The 16,188-nt window shown below is 39.2% G+C and overlaps 1 protein-coding gene across 1 annotated transcript; it reads right to left on the reverse strand.

The window, feature by feature from the left end:
• Positions 1 to 373: 373 nt before the first annotated feature.
• cpa4 (carboxypeptidase A4) lies at positions 374 to 8,235 on the reverse strand. The gene is made up of 11 exons (XM_030053911.1): positions 8,171 to 8,235; positions 7,376 to 7,457; positions 6,561 to 6,695; positions 5,788 to 5,886; positions 5,429 to 5,530; positions 3,423 to 3,524; positions 2,601 to 2,711; positions 2,267 to 2,357; positions 1,749 to 1,948; positions 1,094 to 1,178; positions 374 to 687 (listed from the first exon to the last, which is right to left on the reverse strand). Exons 1-11 carry the CDS (start codon positions 8,233 to 8,235, stop codon positions 500 to 502), a joined length of 1,260 nt encoding a protein of 419 aa, XP_029909771.1. The 3' UTR covers positions 374 to 499.
• Positions 8,236 to 16,188: the final 7,953 nt, after the last annotated feature.

A 16,188-nucleotide genomic window follows, 5' to 3' on the forward strand; every position in this document is an offset into this window, starting at 1 on the left:
GTATGAAACAAAGCCTGCTGCCTTACACAAATGCAGCTGCAGCAAGACAGTGTTTCTAAAGTTCATCAGAGTGACTATTTCACTTGCCTGTTTGACGTTTAGAACAGAAAATAAAACACCACTTCTCCAAAAGTGTGGAGATCTTTAGTAATTCCAGTAATGTAATCTTATTACTAATGAAGGTTTTGACTGCTGCGTGAAAAAAGGGCCACACAAAAAGACAAAGCATCTTGAAACCCGAATTGTTTTCCAGTCTTTATTGCTCAATGTTTAAGTCAGACCTCATGCACAGTACAAATTTTGCAATTATACTGTAGAGCTCTGTAATCTGCGATGTAGTGGTAAATTAAAAAGGTGGGTCATATGACCTTTTTTTAGTGACCATCATAAGACAAACATCAATTATGACATTAGCTCATACAGAATAGGTCAGCTTCAGAAAAAGAGGTGGGTAAACTGAGTTCAAGTTCACCCTACACTGCATCAGTGGGTCCAGTCATCAATAAGGATGGTCACGGACGTACTCCATGATGTGCTTCAGGGCCAGCCAGGTCTCGGAGGCAGTGGGGATGATCTGATTGGCTGGCAGGATGAAACCATAGCGACCAGTGTCCCTCAGCTCGAAGGCGAAGGAGTACTTAATGCCCAGGTTATAGGACCAATCAATACTGCCGCCACTGGCTTGGTCTGAGATGAGGGAACGACAGAGGAAAATATCAGACATCTATCTATCTATCTATACATTCGTCCATCACTAATAATAACTGTACCAACATCAGCAGCAGTTGTAGGAATGGTAGTAGTACCAGTAGTAGAAGTCATACAAGTTGTAGTAATGTTATTGCAATTAATAGTTATTTTACTTATGGATTCATTCATTCATTGATTTTAATACATCTTCTTTTAGAATTGTCCTCTCTTGACTATATACCTGGTAATGTTGATGGTGTTGAAAAAGTTTAATATAAGCAGCTATTAACGTTTGCTATTACATATCATCATTTATTCAGTATATTTTAACAATTTGTCATATTTGTAACTTAAGAATTTGAGGTGCAGAGAGTCAAAAAAGTGTCAAAAGCCTGGCACTCACAGATGATTTTGCAGATGCTTCCAACCTTGTACCTGGTACCATAAAGGGAGGTGAGTTTCTGCACTGCAGCTCTGCCAATGGAGTCCTACAGGAGAGCCAAACACAGACAGGATAGTTGGGGAGGTTACATACTGTATATGGTGCTGGTACAGCAGGGGGCAGGAGTATTTTACTTGTTAGTGAAGTGCACTGGTCTGGAAAAACTTGTCTATTCTGTGAACCTGTAGATGGATAAAAAAAAAAAAAAAAAAAAAAAAAAAAAACGGGAATAAATTGCAGGTGCATAGTAAGTGAAATTTAGCTGAATTTTCAGCCTTGATTGATTAAATCACAATTGTACAATTGGGCTCCACAAGTTGTTAGAGTAGCCTGAATTCACAAAACAGGACACACATTGCTGTTTAAACTTTGAATTTGTTTAAGGAAAGACACAGAAAATTTAATATGAGAAAATGATCTGATCTTGTTTTCTCTCTTAACATAATGACATTTCGAAGAGACCCCTGTCCTGTTTTTTTTTTTTGTTGTTGTTTTGTTTTGTTTTGTTTTTAATGCTGACAACCTCCTCTGTTTTGCTTGATCTTCTGATTTTGTTCTTGTGTGTGAGTTTTACTGGAATTTTCTGTCACAATAAACTTATGTGGTCTTTTCCTACCAGCTCTCGCTGATGGGACACGTCTCTGCAGTTGTAGCCGTAAGGATACATGAGCAGCTGGGAATAGGCATGGACAGAGATGAAGGACTTGAAATTTCCATGGCTCTTGATCAGGTTCACCACATTCTTCACCTCAACCTCAGAGTGGGCCGAGGGGCCGTGGTAGGAATCTGAGCAGGGCTTGTTACTGGCACCAGGACCTAAAACACACACACACACACACACACACACACAAACACAAACACATACAGATACATGTCAAGTGTTTTGATTAGATAGCTATTTTAGAACAGGGAAAAACCAAGGATCATGTACAACTGAGACATTTAAATGATACTGTCTCAAAAAATCCAGTGTGGCAAGGTGACCCTCACTGATTTATCTGCCAAAGACAAATTATACTGGAATTTCGAGTTTAGATGGCGCTATCAAAGATTTCCCCCGTTTGCTTTACTCCAAAGGGAACTTCAGAAAATATAAACTTCATGCGATGCGGTAGCTGTCTTTGTTCAACCCACCACTAAAGCCTGCATCCCAGTTCCTGTTGGGATCCACACCACGACACATAGAGCCTGGGTTCCTGGAGCGAGTCTTACGCCACATACGGTCCTGTTTACACCCAAAAAGATCCTCAGTCAGACAAGTGCTGCACTTCAGGACAAAAACGACCGACTGCAAATTTGCTCATGTTCTCTTTTTGGATTGAAAATTTACTTAAGTACATTAAGATTGTGTTTTGTCCCTGCTGTTTTGGAACAGAGCTGAACAAACAATGTAAAAGAAAAGGAAGAGTTCAGTGCAGTGATGTAGCAGTCTTCTCCTTTATGGTCCCATAATTTGGCAGGGACCTACACTGGTGTGGGTGTACACGTAGCCGTCAGGGTTGGCCAGGATCAGCATGTAAATGTCCATGGTTTTCAGAAGGGAAGTCAGGGAAGCATCAGTGCCATAGTCAGCGGCAATCTGAACAAGGAAACATGACAGTTATTTTATAGTTCAGAATGAAAGAAGCTCCACAGCAGCAGCAAAATAATAAACTCAAATTCCATCATCAGTCAAAAAAACACCACTAGTGAGGAGTCTAAGTATTAAATCAACAGCACCCATGTAATAATGTAACAAATATTATTATGCGTCTAGAATGAGTGTGGACTCATGATGCAATATTAGGATGCAATGTTATATTATGTAGTAGATGTGACTTTTATTTGAGGATGCACAGCAGTACCTTCAGGGCCATTAGCGTAGAGAGCACATTTATGACATCAGGACCTTGTAGAGGCTAAATGTACCTTCAGGATGCATCTCCGAGAGTGTATGCATGTTTTTTTTTTCTCTTTTCTCGCCTTAAAAACCCTGCAGATTAAAATGGCTAAAAGACTTGGCAAACAATTTGACCTTTGATAATGACTTATTTACAGGGAAACTGTCAAGTATGATAAGTTTCATGCCTGTTTATGATATTACTCTCACTGAAGCAAGAGTATGGTGCATTATGTACTTTATGTGTGGAAAATTTCCTTCTGAAACACAGTCCATTTATATTAAATTTATTGCTCAAAAGCCCCAAAGTATTTTTAGATAGCAAGTTTTGCTTTTAGTGTCCAGCAATCATTTTTGCTAGAGGTTTGGAAGGAAATTCCTTATTGAATCACTGTAATGTTGCTACAGCACCTTGTTGGCAGTCCACACTCCGGTAGCCTGAGACACCCACTCTCTGGAGTGGATTCCAGTGTCAATCCAGATAGCAGGACGCTTGTTGCCACCAGTGCTGAACTGAACAGAAAACAGAGCATAACGACATTTAATGTAACACATCACTGATTCTTGAGAATTTGGATAAATCATGTCCCACTAAGAAAAATGCTATTTCTGCTGGAAATTTACACATTACAACATTTTAATGAATAAAAAGAATCAAGGGCATAATCAGGGGGTCCTTTGCACATTTGTAAGGTTCTTTTATAGGTTTATTTTTAATTTGTATTAATTTAATGATTATATGTTGGCCCATGGCCTACAAAACCAGTTGTCCTCAGATAGGAGATAATCATTTCAACTTGATTAAAACAACAAAAAGCAATAATTTCATTGAATAATATCTTTACCACATGAAAGAGTACATCATAATATGTATTAAAAACTACAAGCGATGGGTTTTGAACAATATTTACTATTATTTTGTGGTTGCTCAAAATGTGTCCCAGATATTCGTCACCACCGTCAGATATTTATTTAGAAAATAATAATAAAAAAACTACAAGGTCAATTACATTCCTGAGGATCCCTTTTCAAACCTTCAGCTCTACTGCATGCTTCAAGACCACTCAGGCTCCTGGAAGTTTTCTATTTTCTCTTAAATCTCTTCATATTTTTGGACACTGCTACTGTCACAACCATAAATTGTCAACACCGTCACTTCTGTATAAAAAATATTAAATTAGATTATGGAATAAATGTATACTTTTTAAGAAGAGGTCTGATGCAGGTAGCAACAGGGCAAAACAAGCTGGCTAATGTGAACAACTCACGCTTATCATGTGAAAGAGCAGGTTTTTGTCACCACCGTCAGACGTCACCACCGTCAGGTTTTCTTTTCTGACGGTGATGTCTGCTGTATGCTGAAGTCTGAAAAATGCTTATAACAGTGCTCAGGATTGTTATTTTTTGGACCAAATAGTTAAATAAAGTTGTTAAGCAAGAAGCCATTGACTTGAGTGGTATAAATTTTGGAAATGTATGTTTTAATGAGGCCACTGTCACCACCGTCAGATTAGTGTCACCACCGTCAGAGGCAGTTATATTGGTTTTAAATGAATATGCTTACAATATGTTTCTTTAGTGCTGTTGAATTATTAAAGTAATAGTCTCTTTAATACAAAAATATGTTTTTCAAATAAAAAAAAAAAACATTACGGTGACGGTGTTGACAAAAACAAAGTAGCCTAATAACTGGAAAAACCTATTTTATGAAAAAAATGCAAAATGAGGAGGTTGCACCGGTACATTGCTGAACAGCCAAGACCTTGGCCTATAATGATATACCTTCAGATTTTGTAATTTAACACACTTTTTTTCCCCAAAATTAAAACCTGTTTTATCCAAATTCCCAAGAATCAGTGACATACAAATACATGTAGACACAAAACAGAGTTTGAATACATTAATACATGTTTTTGAAGGTTTCCACAGTTAGCTTGCAAATAACTGATATTTTGTGCCGATATTCTATCTATTTCACTTTGATTACTTTTTTCACTATTTAACAAAGGCATCATTCAAAATTGTGATTTTGTCAGATGGAAAAGCCTTTGAAACAGCATTTTGACCATCATGAGACACTAAACCTCTCCACTGAAACCCAAACTAATGTGGTTATTAGACATTCCTAAAGGAGTGTCATCATATCAGCAGGAGGCGAAACTAATGGGCTGATACTTGATTGTAATCCAAAAATCTTTTTATCTTGTGCTACAAATGCACACTCATATATATGCATGCTTACAGGCGCAAACACATATAATGCTGTTGTTACGTGAAAACCTTGTAACACCAGCTTGGGTGATTATCATGTTACCACTTCAGCAGCCCATATATTGTTATATATGGGCTGACAAAATACTACGAACCTTAGGTTTATGAACCTCTAAGTACAAAACTGCATTGTGGTTATGTCCTACCTTGAGCACAAACATGGGCCTGTTCTCATAGGATCTTCCGATTTCCACTTTGGTGATAAGGTTAGGGTGCTCAGCCACCAGGGTGTCCATCCAGCTGTAGATCTTTATGGGAGACATGGGAAGTGTTAGAATATTAAGATACTGAGCAGGAACACACGTACAGATCCTTTTCACCTGTCCCTGACTATTGAATGTGTTATTGATGATGGATTATAGATTGTGAGTGTTTATGCTGTGTGAGTATTTCTATGAGTATATACTGTATTTGAAAAAAAAAAAAACAGATAATATTATAATAATATACTAGATAATAGTTCTACTAACACTGTAATGTGTGTGTGTGTGTGTTAATATCCTACTGTCTCCAAAGGATGGTAAGCTCCGAAGTTAAAGCCCCCGGTGCCGCGTTCCCTCATCTGGTTCTCCTCCATCTCAGATTTCTCCTCATCCAGGAGCTCCTACACATGACAAACAAGGTTGACAAAATTCAGTTATTTTATTGTATCATTCTTAGAATCAAATAGGACCTCTGAGCAATATGGTTGGCTGCCAAAGTGGCTTGTGGTGTTTGAGGTCCTTAGAAGACAAGATATTTCTGGTTTCTGAGATGTTTCTTAGCTGAAGAAAACAGGCCTGAATGAGTTTAGTAACATGATGGCCGAAAGTCATATACTGGTCAATGATACCAAGATTTTTAGCAGGTTTAGTAGGTTTAGTATTAGAGTGAGGTGGAAAGTTATCAGAACTAAATAAAAGAGCTTCCGTTTTGCCAGGGTTAAGGTGGAGGAAAATCAAGGGACACCCAATCTTTTGTGGCAGCTGAGCAATCATGGAGGAAAGTGAGTTGATTCAAGCTATTGTCTTTGAAATAGATCTGCGTATCGTACAATGGTAGGCTATGTCTTGAGAGCAACTGAGCAGATGACCCAGAGGAAGCATGTTCTGCAAGAAGAGGATTGGCCCAAGGACAGAACCCTGAGGAACTCCTCACAGCAGGGGGGCTGATGACACACACAACTGTGTGCTGTAGGTTTTCCAACAAAAGACAAACAATAAATCTAACAAAGCTTGAATTTCAGTATTCAGACTCTGTTTCTCTTTATTATTGTTTTTTTTTTTTCATCCTACAAACCTGAAGGTTGTTGATCATGACAGAGAAGGGGATGTTGTGGGCACTCAGGTAGTCTTTGACAGCGCTCAGGCTGGAGTAGGGCACTCGGATGTCAACAGGAAGCTCAGTGGAGACAGGGTGGAGCCAGAAGTCCAACTAAGATCAGAGAGGCAGCGAGAATCATACACTTGACTGGAAACCCCATAAACTACCTGACAAACTACTGAGAGCCATCCTATCATCACTGTTCAATATATGTCAGGATATCAGGAGATTAAATAGATGCAAATTATTCCACAAACCCCCATTTTAGGGGATTTTGTCTGAGAGAATCCCGAAAGAGGAAGAAGAAAAAGGTTTTTGTTGCTGGATCTGAGTAAGTGCAGTTTTTTTTTTTTTTTTAATCATAGGTGGTGAAATAAAAGTCATTAAAAACAGTTATCACCATTCAATACTTTGTAAAAAAAAAAAAAAAAAAAAAAAAAAAAAAAAAAAATTCTCCTATGGGATTTTAGGCTCTAATGTGTCACACAAACTCAACAAGTTCTGGACTGAAGATAGGTGGGTAGAGAAAACAAAGATAGTTTCTTCACTTCTGCATTTTTGCTTAGGGCTACATTGAAGTGTGGTATGGAAGATACAAGATTCTGACTTTTTGAGTGGTGAGATGACCTAAAGTCAAATATATCTGTGGGCTGGTGGCTGCCCTTTGCACCTCTCAGAAATTCAAGAGTGACCTTGAGATACAAGCAGCACATGTATGTGTACAGCACAGCATTTGTGGATTTACTCTTTATACTGTGTGTGTGTGTGTGTGTGTGTGTGTGTGTGTATACCTCCCAGTCCTGTTCCCTCTCCAGAGCCTGCAGGAGCTGGATCTGTTCCTCAGACTCCACATTGATCCTAATGACCTGATCTCTGCAAAATAGTCAAAATTCATGTCTATTTCTAAACGTTAACATTTACATCAAATGCATTGAGCTGAAGTTATTATCCAGCGTGATTTACAGTCAGCTCAGCAATGGAATAAGCTTAAGTTGCCTGCTCACCAATATCACAGGCATCTTTTTGTATTACCAACCTTTAGAAGCACCACAGTGCTCTACCCATACTTTAATAATAATCCAACCACGGTTTAATCATTCCCTAACCATAGTCCAGTCACAGTCCATCCATATATTAACCAAACATATTAGAAAGCTAAATAGCAATTTGACATGGGAGTCACAGCCCATCAACTAAAACATCAAGAGATCCATGTCAGAGAAAATCCACAAAAAAATTTAGTCTCCCCACATTTTCATTTGAGATCTAATACTGCACCAAGACTTTGAGAATGTTTTTCAATTTCAGTTCAGTTTTGAATTACTTTGAAAGGATTTTGGACACAAAGGTATAAGGGTATAGAGACTATATACAACAATATAACACCACCCAATTTAACTGTATATTTCATATTTTTTGGCAGAATTTCCTCATGGTGAACAATTTACCACTGGTTACTCACTACACCGCCATACTGTACTCATACACACATGTATCCACTGTGAATTTGAATGCAGACTCACAGCAAAAAACCAAGTAAAAACACAATAAACATGTTTTCATGCAGTGTGCACAGAAATGCTTACCCAATGAAGACCTTCTCAGCCTGAGCTGCAGCCACGAGCACCAACAGCAGCCAAAAGCCTTTCATCTTGACTGTACGTCCAGACTGTTCGGGGCTACTGGCTTGTCAAGCAACAGTTTTATAGTTCCTTAATTCAGCAAACAACATGTGGGCCGTTCTCAGGAGAGTTGCCTCACACTCTGCTGATAATCGCGCAGCTCTCCTGCCTGGCTGAGTTATTCTGAGAGATGAACATGCTGATTTAGCTTTATTTTTCTTTCCATTGCTCACCTGCAGATAGGCATATCTTCCCCAGATATGTCTGGCTTTGCTGAACTATAACGGCACAAGGACACATGCGGAGATTTGGAAGACACCATAAAATGTTTGACATTGATTTGTTTTGAATTTAGACTTAAATATATTTATACTTACATTTACATATGTACATTTTGAGCTCTTGTCCATGAATTACAGTGAATGCAACCGTTGCCACAGAAGGCCTGCCCTCACATCCGTCAGCAGGGTCAAAATGACTCCACCGAAATCAATTCTTCACTAAAAAGGCTTTGCCGCTTCATTTTTATCCTCAACTTAATGATAGAAATTATGCATTTGACCTTGCAGAAATGTTGTAATTACATTTGTCCCCTAAGCTGGGCTAATGGCTTAGGGAAAAAACTATTTGTGGCCCCTTGTTTTTCATTGGGCATCATACACAAAGATGAGCAATGAGCATTTTTTAAATGCATCATTTGATAAGGGCAGTAATTTCTGCAGAGACCTGAACACAACTTTGAAGCAAACATTCAACCTGGCTACTTTATGTGAATTAAACACGTTTTCAGTAACCAAAGAAATCATATTATCTGAAAAAACTGACAAAGTCTGCAGTTACTTTAATTCATGAATAAAGTACCGAAAAGCCACATTATAAATAAGCCTATGACACAACATGCACTGGATTGTGTTATTATAACTACAAAAATGTAAAATGTACTAAAATACAGGCAACTTTAAAATTTAGATTGGTAAAAGGTAACAGACAATATTAAGGAAATGGGCAAATAAAGTAGGCAAATGAAGAAGGCTAACTTTAAATTCCTAGATCGCCAACAGCTAAGCACTAAAAAGGCAAAAACCACAGCATGAGGTCCAGTCAGTCATAGCCATGATAGTTTTCTCTGACCACTTGTGAAACAGAAGGAGTGGCTGGCTTGGCTGACATGAAACTGTTTGTATAGCTTTTGATATAACCACTGAAACATGACTGTTTTGAATACTGATCTGAGTAAAGCATGTCATCAGTTTTTGTACGCCAGATCCGTGTTTTACACATGATGACATGTCAAGTTTGAATCTTAGAGGTCTGGCTTTGGAGGAGCTATTCATGTTCACAAAAAGGCAATGATCAGTTCTTGACAAGAAAAAGCATATAGGCATTCTAGAACTGAGGAGAGATTTCATCAGGAAACCTGGTTTTTAGGCTTGTGTAACTCTGGCATGATATCAAGATCAAGCAATGATTGATTGTTTGATTGAAGTCTTGAATGTCCCCGATGGGCAATTTGATTTACAAAAGCTGTTGGCACAATCCACACACGATAAAAACAATAGAGTAAAAAAGAATAAAGAGAAGTAAATAAAATAATACAATTACAATAGAAATACATTTAACACAGTGGATGTCATCAGGAAAAAAACAACAGTGTCATGCCTACAGCTGATCCAAGTATTTGACAGCTCATGGAACAAATGATCTCAAGTATCTATTTGCGTTGATGCCAATGATCCTGCAGCACTGTTTGACAGTCCTACCCAGCCTGCTTTTATTAACCAGGCTGAGGTTACCAAACCAACAAATCCTAGCAAAAGTGAGTATAGACTCAACAAATGATGAATAAAACATTTTCATGAATGACGTATCGACATTAAAGCTCCTCAACTTCCTTAAATTAAAAAAAGTCTTTGATTGACCTTTTCACACATTCTGTCCGTATTAGCCTCAAAGGTCAACTTGTCATCCAGGATAGTGCCAAAGACTAGTACTTATAATGGCTCACCCTCTCCACGGCTAAGCCATTAATAGTCGTCGGTGGCATGGCAGGAGCTTTCCTCCTGAAGTCAAACCGCATGTCTTTAGTCTTAGTGACATTTAGTTGTAGGAATGACTCCTCACTCCATTTGATAGTCATCCAAAACAGGACCATGACCCACCTCGTGGTCCTGCAGGAGGCTGAGTATTACAGAAGCATCAGCGCATTTTGTTATGGATGAAGACTCAAATTTACTGCGGCAGCAGTTGGTGTACAATACAAATAACAATGGTGACAGAACACACCCCTGGCGTGACCCAATAGAGCACACCAGGGTCTCGGACAGAGTGTCATTTACGCGGACTCTCTGTGGCCTCCTGGTCAGCCAGCCAACCAGCCAAGCTATAGGAATTTTAGGAATTTCAGAGAGCCTATGGGCAAGAATATAGGGCTGCATACAGTTAAAAGCTGGCGAAAAATCAATAAAGGTTGCCAGCCCATGCATCATTGTGCCCTCCAAATGCCCAACAACACGGTCCAGCAGTGTTGCTGCACCATCCTGCACTCCCTTGCCTGCCCGGTATACAAATTGGCATGGGTCAATTACACTCTCTGACAAAGCTCAGGAAAGATCACATGTAGTCAAACTAAATGAAAACATCCACATAGTCCAGCACAGTGGTTTTAAAAGTGCTGTGCTTGAGGTGCTTCCCTCAGCAAAATGAGAAATAGTTTTACCTCATGATGATTTAATTCATTCTTATGAGGCAAAAATGTATGAGTAATTGTTTTAACATTGTGTTTTAATCTTACTACTTTGCATCTATTTGTCAGTGTTCAAGAATGGTAACAAGAAAATAAACACTTAACACAAACCAAATTATCTTTCCATATCAGGGTCCCATGGGCAAATGGGTTAGGGTTAGGATGGGGGGTCCATGGCTTAATGACAGACGGCCTGGAGATGCAGAACACAAAAGAGTTTGACAACCCAAGTCCTAACAAACTCATGCATGTGGGCAAATGTAACCAGTAGATGGCAGTGTGCTACTAGGGATTACAGTAACAAAGTGCCATACAGGAGTAAGACACACAGTGAATGACATCAGAAGGAAGCAAGATGAAATTAACGTGCAGCATAAATAATTGATTTTTAATCATGTCATAACACAAGGGCTGACATGAGATATATACAAGTGTATGACATCATTCATAATTGAGTAATACACCTTACATTATTCTGCACAAAACCCTCATGGCAAATAGCTTACCAGTGGTCTCTCACTACACTATCATACTGTTGGCTACCCCATCCTGCATTCAATATAAATTTGACTGTAGATTGACAAGTGCAGTGCAGTGTCCCTTTGCACTGCATGTGAGGTCCTGTCGTCCTTGTCCTGTGCGTGTCAGTATGTAGTGTGTCTTACTAATAAGTTGTCAGTTTCTCACAAAGTCTGGTCCATGTCCATGTGTTGCACTTGGTGATTACTGTCATCTACACTGACTGTGATAAGCATACTGAGGATCTGCAGTCCTCTGGTCCTCTGCAAAGGCTCCCACTGTGGTGCAAAGGCGATCATGTTTGGTTACTGTGAGCAGAGGATTTTGCCTTTGTGCTAAGTTATTTATGATGATACCCACCGGCTAATATCAGAACAAAAGCTATCCCCTCCGGAATGAACACTACACAACCTCACTCCTCCCATTAAGCTGCAGAAACGCCGGCCCAACCCTCCTGCTTTCTAGAATTAATCAAAAGAGGTTTTAAGATGTCACTTCTCCTCCTTTCACTCCAAAACAATCCCATCAGACAAAGCCAGGTTTTTAATCGGCGTAGGAGGTTAGAGGGGATGGAGAGAGTGCAGCTAGGGCTTTCTACTTCTCTCGATGTGGAAATTATTTATTGCTGTCCTGCTGCGTTGTCTAAAAGTTTAATATCCTCATAAAAAGTGGCTTTACATGCAAATGTGGGTTTGGTGTGTGTGTGTATGACAGTTTTTCCCCCCTCCTTGCTCCTCTGTGATTTGGCTCTAAAAGCTATATGAACAAGGCACCCCCAAGTAGCTTGTTCCACATGGCTTCCTCTGCCACACTATAAATAGATCCATTTACATTGCATTTCATGGCTGAGCTCTCCCTCAATATTTCAGTGGCCCACCAGTAAATTCAACATAAATCATTTAGTACTCACTTGTCATCTCATTTTGCAGAATGGCATATGCTTAGGTATTGCACAATATTTGCCACAATACTATCATCCATTTTTTGATGCGTTTGACATTTCCGATGCCAAAAACTGCAATATGAGCCCCTGGAAGAGACAGGCTGAGTCTGTGTCCGCTAACAGTCCATCTGTGTGTTTTCTGGGTTTGTGAGTTGCTTGGCTTGCATGCTGGGTCACCTGAGCATGGCTCGCTCAAGTAAGTCCTCCGTCTGTTCACCCTGGTGGTCAGATGACAGAGGAGAGGAGAGGTCAGTCATGTGAGCCTTTTGATTTTATGGAAAAATCCACCTTTGGATACTCTTACACTGTTAGCCAGATCAATCTGTTATGTCCACTGCATTCCGGGGTTTATTTTGTGATAAATAGTCTTGCACTTCACTTTTTTGATGTGTCCACTTTTCAACCTGCTTAGTCTGCTTTTGCTTCAGTTAGTGATTTCCTACATTTCCCAGAATGCCTTTCAACAACCCCAGGAGAAAGAGCATGAACTTTTCTTTTTTTTCATGGAAGTATGTTTATTTCCACCTAAGAATGGTTAGAGTCGCACCTCTTACTCAAAATGCAACACCTTGTGACTGGTAGCATTCAATCCTGGTCTACTGAGGTTGCTATTTGTGGAGAAATCTGTTCAGTGATGGATTCCTCCCTCTCTGAATGTTGAATGCAATGTAAAATAAGCTTTATCTTATTTTAGTCTAGCTTTGATTCTAAGTGGCTGCCACCAAATCCTGATGTCCACCACATATCTTTTAAATAGCTCAAAATATACTGATTGTAGTGCTACAAATACCCCAAAATGGCATTAGGTTGTCTATATTTGGAGAGTCAAATGGCAAAAATCCATCACCAAAATAACAAAATTGTCCGAGAAATCCATCTAAATACATCCAAAGAACCAGCAGTGTTTTAGGGTGGATTTCCCTTTGCAGCTCTTCAAGGAATACTGAGTCATTGTGGGGCCAAAGTAGCTTAAAATGGCAATAATTCTGAATATTAAAAGAGGATTGTCACTCAGTTTAAAGATTAAAATGGCACAGGGCGTAGAAGTGCTTGATCAATATTTATATACATAAACCAAAAGTCATAAACCAGAAAAAAAAAAAAAAAAAAGTTTCTGCAGTAATCCTGAAGTAAGATACTCTTTTGACAATGTTCCCCATTCCTGCTGAAGCTGTTGAGAATGTTTGTTCAGGTTTTACAGTCAAATGATTTCGATACTGGTTATATAAGCTTTTAACCAGAGCCACATCTCCAGAAAATCCTCCGTGGCGCTGTCACATTTACATTGTCGGTCTTTGCCAACTGATTCTCAACAGAGCTGAACATCTGGATGACATCGCCGATTTCAGAAACTGGACAGACTCTGCTGCCTTGCGTCTGACTATGGACGACAGCAGTGAATGTTAACTGTGGCAAGGCTCATATTGTAATGCTGCGGTTTTCCCCTATAATGTTGTTACTTTTGTTTTCTCAAGATGACATGCCTCCCGTAAGATGCTCTCATTACCTATCCTTCCCTCTCAACCAACCAAACTAAAAGTCAGCTGACAAATTCTGCTTCTGGCTATGTGACCCTGTCAAGATTACAGTGCACATTTCTATTGTTTTCGCTTGAAATCCCAAATTTACAGAAACCTCTATTTATTCCACACATCCTCAATACCTTTAAAAGCTCATCCTGTTCATCATAACACTCATTTTCATCGGTTGATTGGGTGCATCTCTTCTTGGTTAATGCAACACTGCACTTGTCACTGCATCATACCTTAAGATGTTTTTCATTATATAATAGTCTAAGAAAAGAGCACAACATGCCAGTAAAGCCTCAGCTAGTGTAAAAATAGAGAGTAGGCACAAAACGATCTGGTTATATTTAGCAATGCTCTCCGTTCCTTTTCTAAAAATAGCAGGAGGGATGTCTCATATTTGTCCTAAGACTATGCCTTGCACTTGCCAGTACATTTCTTCCCTGCAGTTTCTGAGTGGAGTGGACAGGGGCAGCCATCTGCAGGGTTAGTGTGTGCTTATATGTTGGGAGTTTTGAGGTGTGCGTCATCAAATTTTTACACACTACTCCTTATTCCATTACTCATCATCACCTATTTCAGCTCAGAGTCATCTCTCGGTTGACAAGCTTAAGGAGGAGACAGGGAAATAAGACTGGCAGAGACAGCAGCTCGGAGACTGAGGGAGCTGCCCAAATTGGCTCAAGTGATATTAGATTCATGCTGAGCTTGTTCAAGTCTGCTTTATTAGTTTTGAATCTTGCTGTTGCCCTGTAGTGGGAAAACTAGTTGGTGTCATCTCCTGAGAGGTGCATATCAAAAACTGAATTGTTTGTGTCAAATGATAAGAATAGCTAGAAAAAAAAATGCTGTTGGTGCACAAGCTGGTCAGAACAATAGATGATTATTTGGTGCGTGCTTCCTTATGTGTGCATTTGATATCTGGCCAATAATTACTATCATCAGAGAAACTAAATTCACCTAGAAATGTATTTTTGCATTTGTATGTTGCTCCATGAGTATTTTAGTATTCCAACCACCAAGTGCTGTTTTAAATTCGCTGTAGTACATAGATTTTTCCAAATTTTTTCCATGAGCTGTGAGCCTTCTATGGAAACTTGGAGTGCCAAGTAAAGGTGAACATAATAATACGATGATATACAGTAACTCACTAGATGAAATATCATGTACTGATAAACATGCATGTAGTAATGAGCACTCATTAAAAAAGGACTGGAATGGTTACATATATCCGGCCACTTGCCAAGAGCGCCAACTAATTGTTTTGTTGCTACTCCAAAAAGCATAATATAAATCAATCATAATGAATTATTGGACGTTTTAAATAGATTTGTCATTCGTTATCTGAGCAACAGCATGTAACATTGTGCTAGATAATAAGGTAGAGATGTAGGCTGGAAAGCACAGACACAACACGCATATCACTTCTGCATCTCTTGGGTGGTCAACATTTGAAGATCTATATGAAGAATAAATGAAACGTGGCCAACAAAATGCAAGGCAATGTTTGTGTGCAGGAACCTAATGCTTTTACATGGATCGCAAACTTGGGGGTTTTCTTTCCTACAGCATGAGGATGGTATCATGGTGTATTGTTCTCACTGTGACTCGTGACTCTGCTGCCACTCTACACTTAAGTAAATAATTAAGCATACTTGTCATAAAATATAATCTTAAAGAGAAACAGTTACAGAATGACATTATAAAAAACAATAATTGGAGTCCTTGAGAATGCAACTGTAGAGGAGCCCAAGAGGGCTCCTTGGGGAACCCCTTCTCTACTCTACTATTGTCACTATTATTGCCAGGACTCCCTTGAAAAAGAGGTTTTTAATCTCAATGGGATATTCCTGGTTAAATAAAGGTTAAATAAAAATTGTTCTACAATGTGAACTCCAGCTTTGTTGACTTAAATTTGGAGGTGAAGGACTCTTTTTTAGTTTAGAAAATTATTAACCCTTTAGGCTTGTGAAACCTCTACACAGTCCAAATGGATGAAGTGAAAAAATGAGTGCTGAAACAAGTCAAACAACACACTTTGACCGACAAGTGAGCTCTGTGGTGCAATCTGCTTTCTACCAACTACGTATCATATCCAAAATTAAAGCCTTCCTCACCCCCAGTGACCTACGGAGGGTTGTCCTCATGCTAATTTTTTCTCGACTTGACTACTGTAACTCCCTCTACGCTGGGGTCACTACCATCTCCCGCCTGCAGTTAGTCCAAAATGCCGCTGCCAGGCTGGTGTCAG

Source organism: Myripristis murdjan, chromosome 6, assembly GCF_902150065.1.
Source record: "Myripristis murdjan chromosome 6, fMyrMur1.1, whole genome shotgun sequence".
Taxonomy (NCBI): domain Eukaryota; kingdom Metazoa; phylum Chordata; class Actinopteri; order Holocentriformes; family Holocentridae; genus Myripristis; species Myripristis murdjan.

What these genes read in the sequence shown, in the direction of transcription:
- cpa4 (XM_030053911.1), bottom strand. Translation starts at nt 8,235, where the DNA reads ATGAAAGGCTTTTGGCTGCTGTTGGTGCTCGTGGCTGCAGCTCAGGCT. An exon ending in CTGGGATGCAGGCTTTAGTG is followed by an intron (nt 1,949 to 2,266) that starts GTGGGTTGAACA and finishes TGTGTGTTTTAG; the next exon opens with GTCCTGGTGCCAGTAACAAG. An exon ending in AAGCATCTGCAAAATCATCT is followed by an intron (nt 688 to 1,093) that starts GTGAGTGCCAGG and finishes CCCTCATCTCAG; the next exon opens with ACCAAGCCAGTGGCGGCAGT.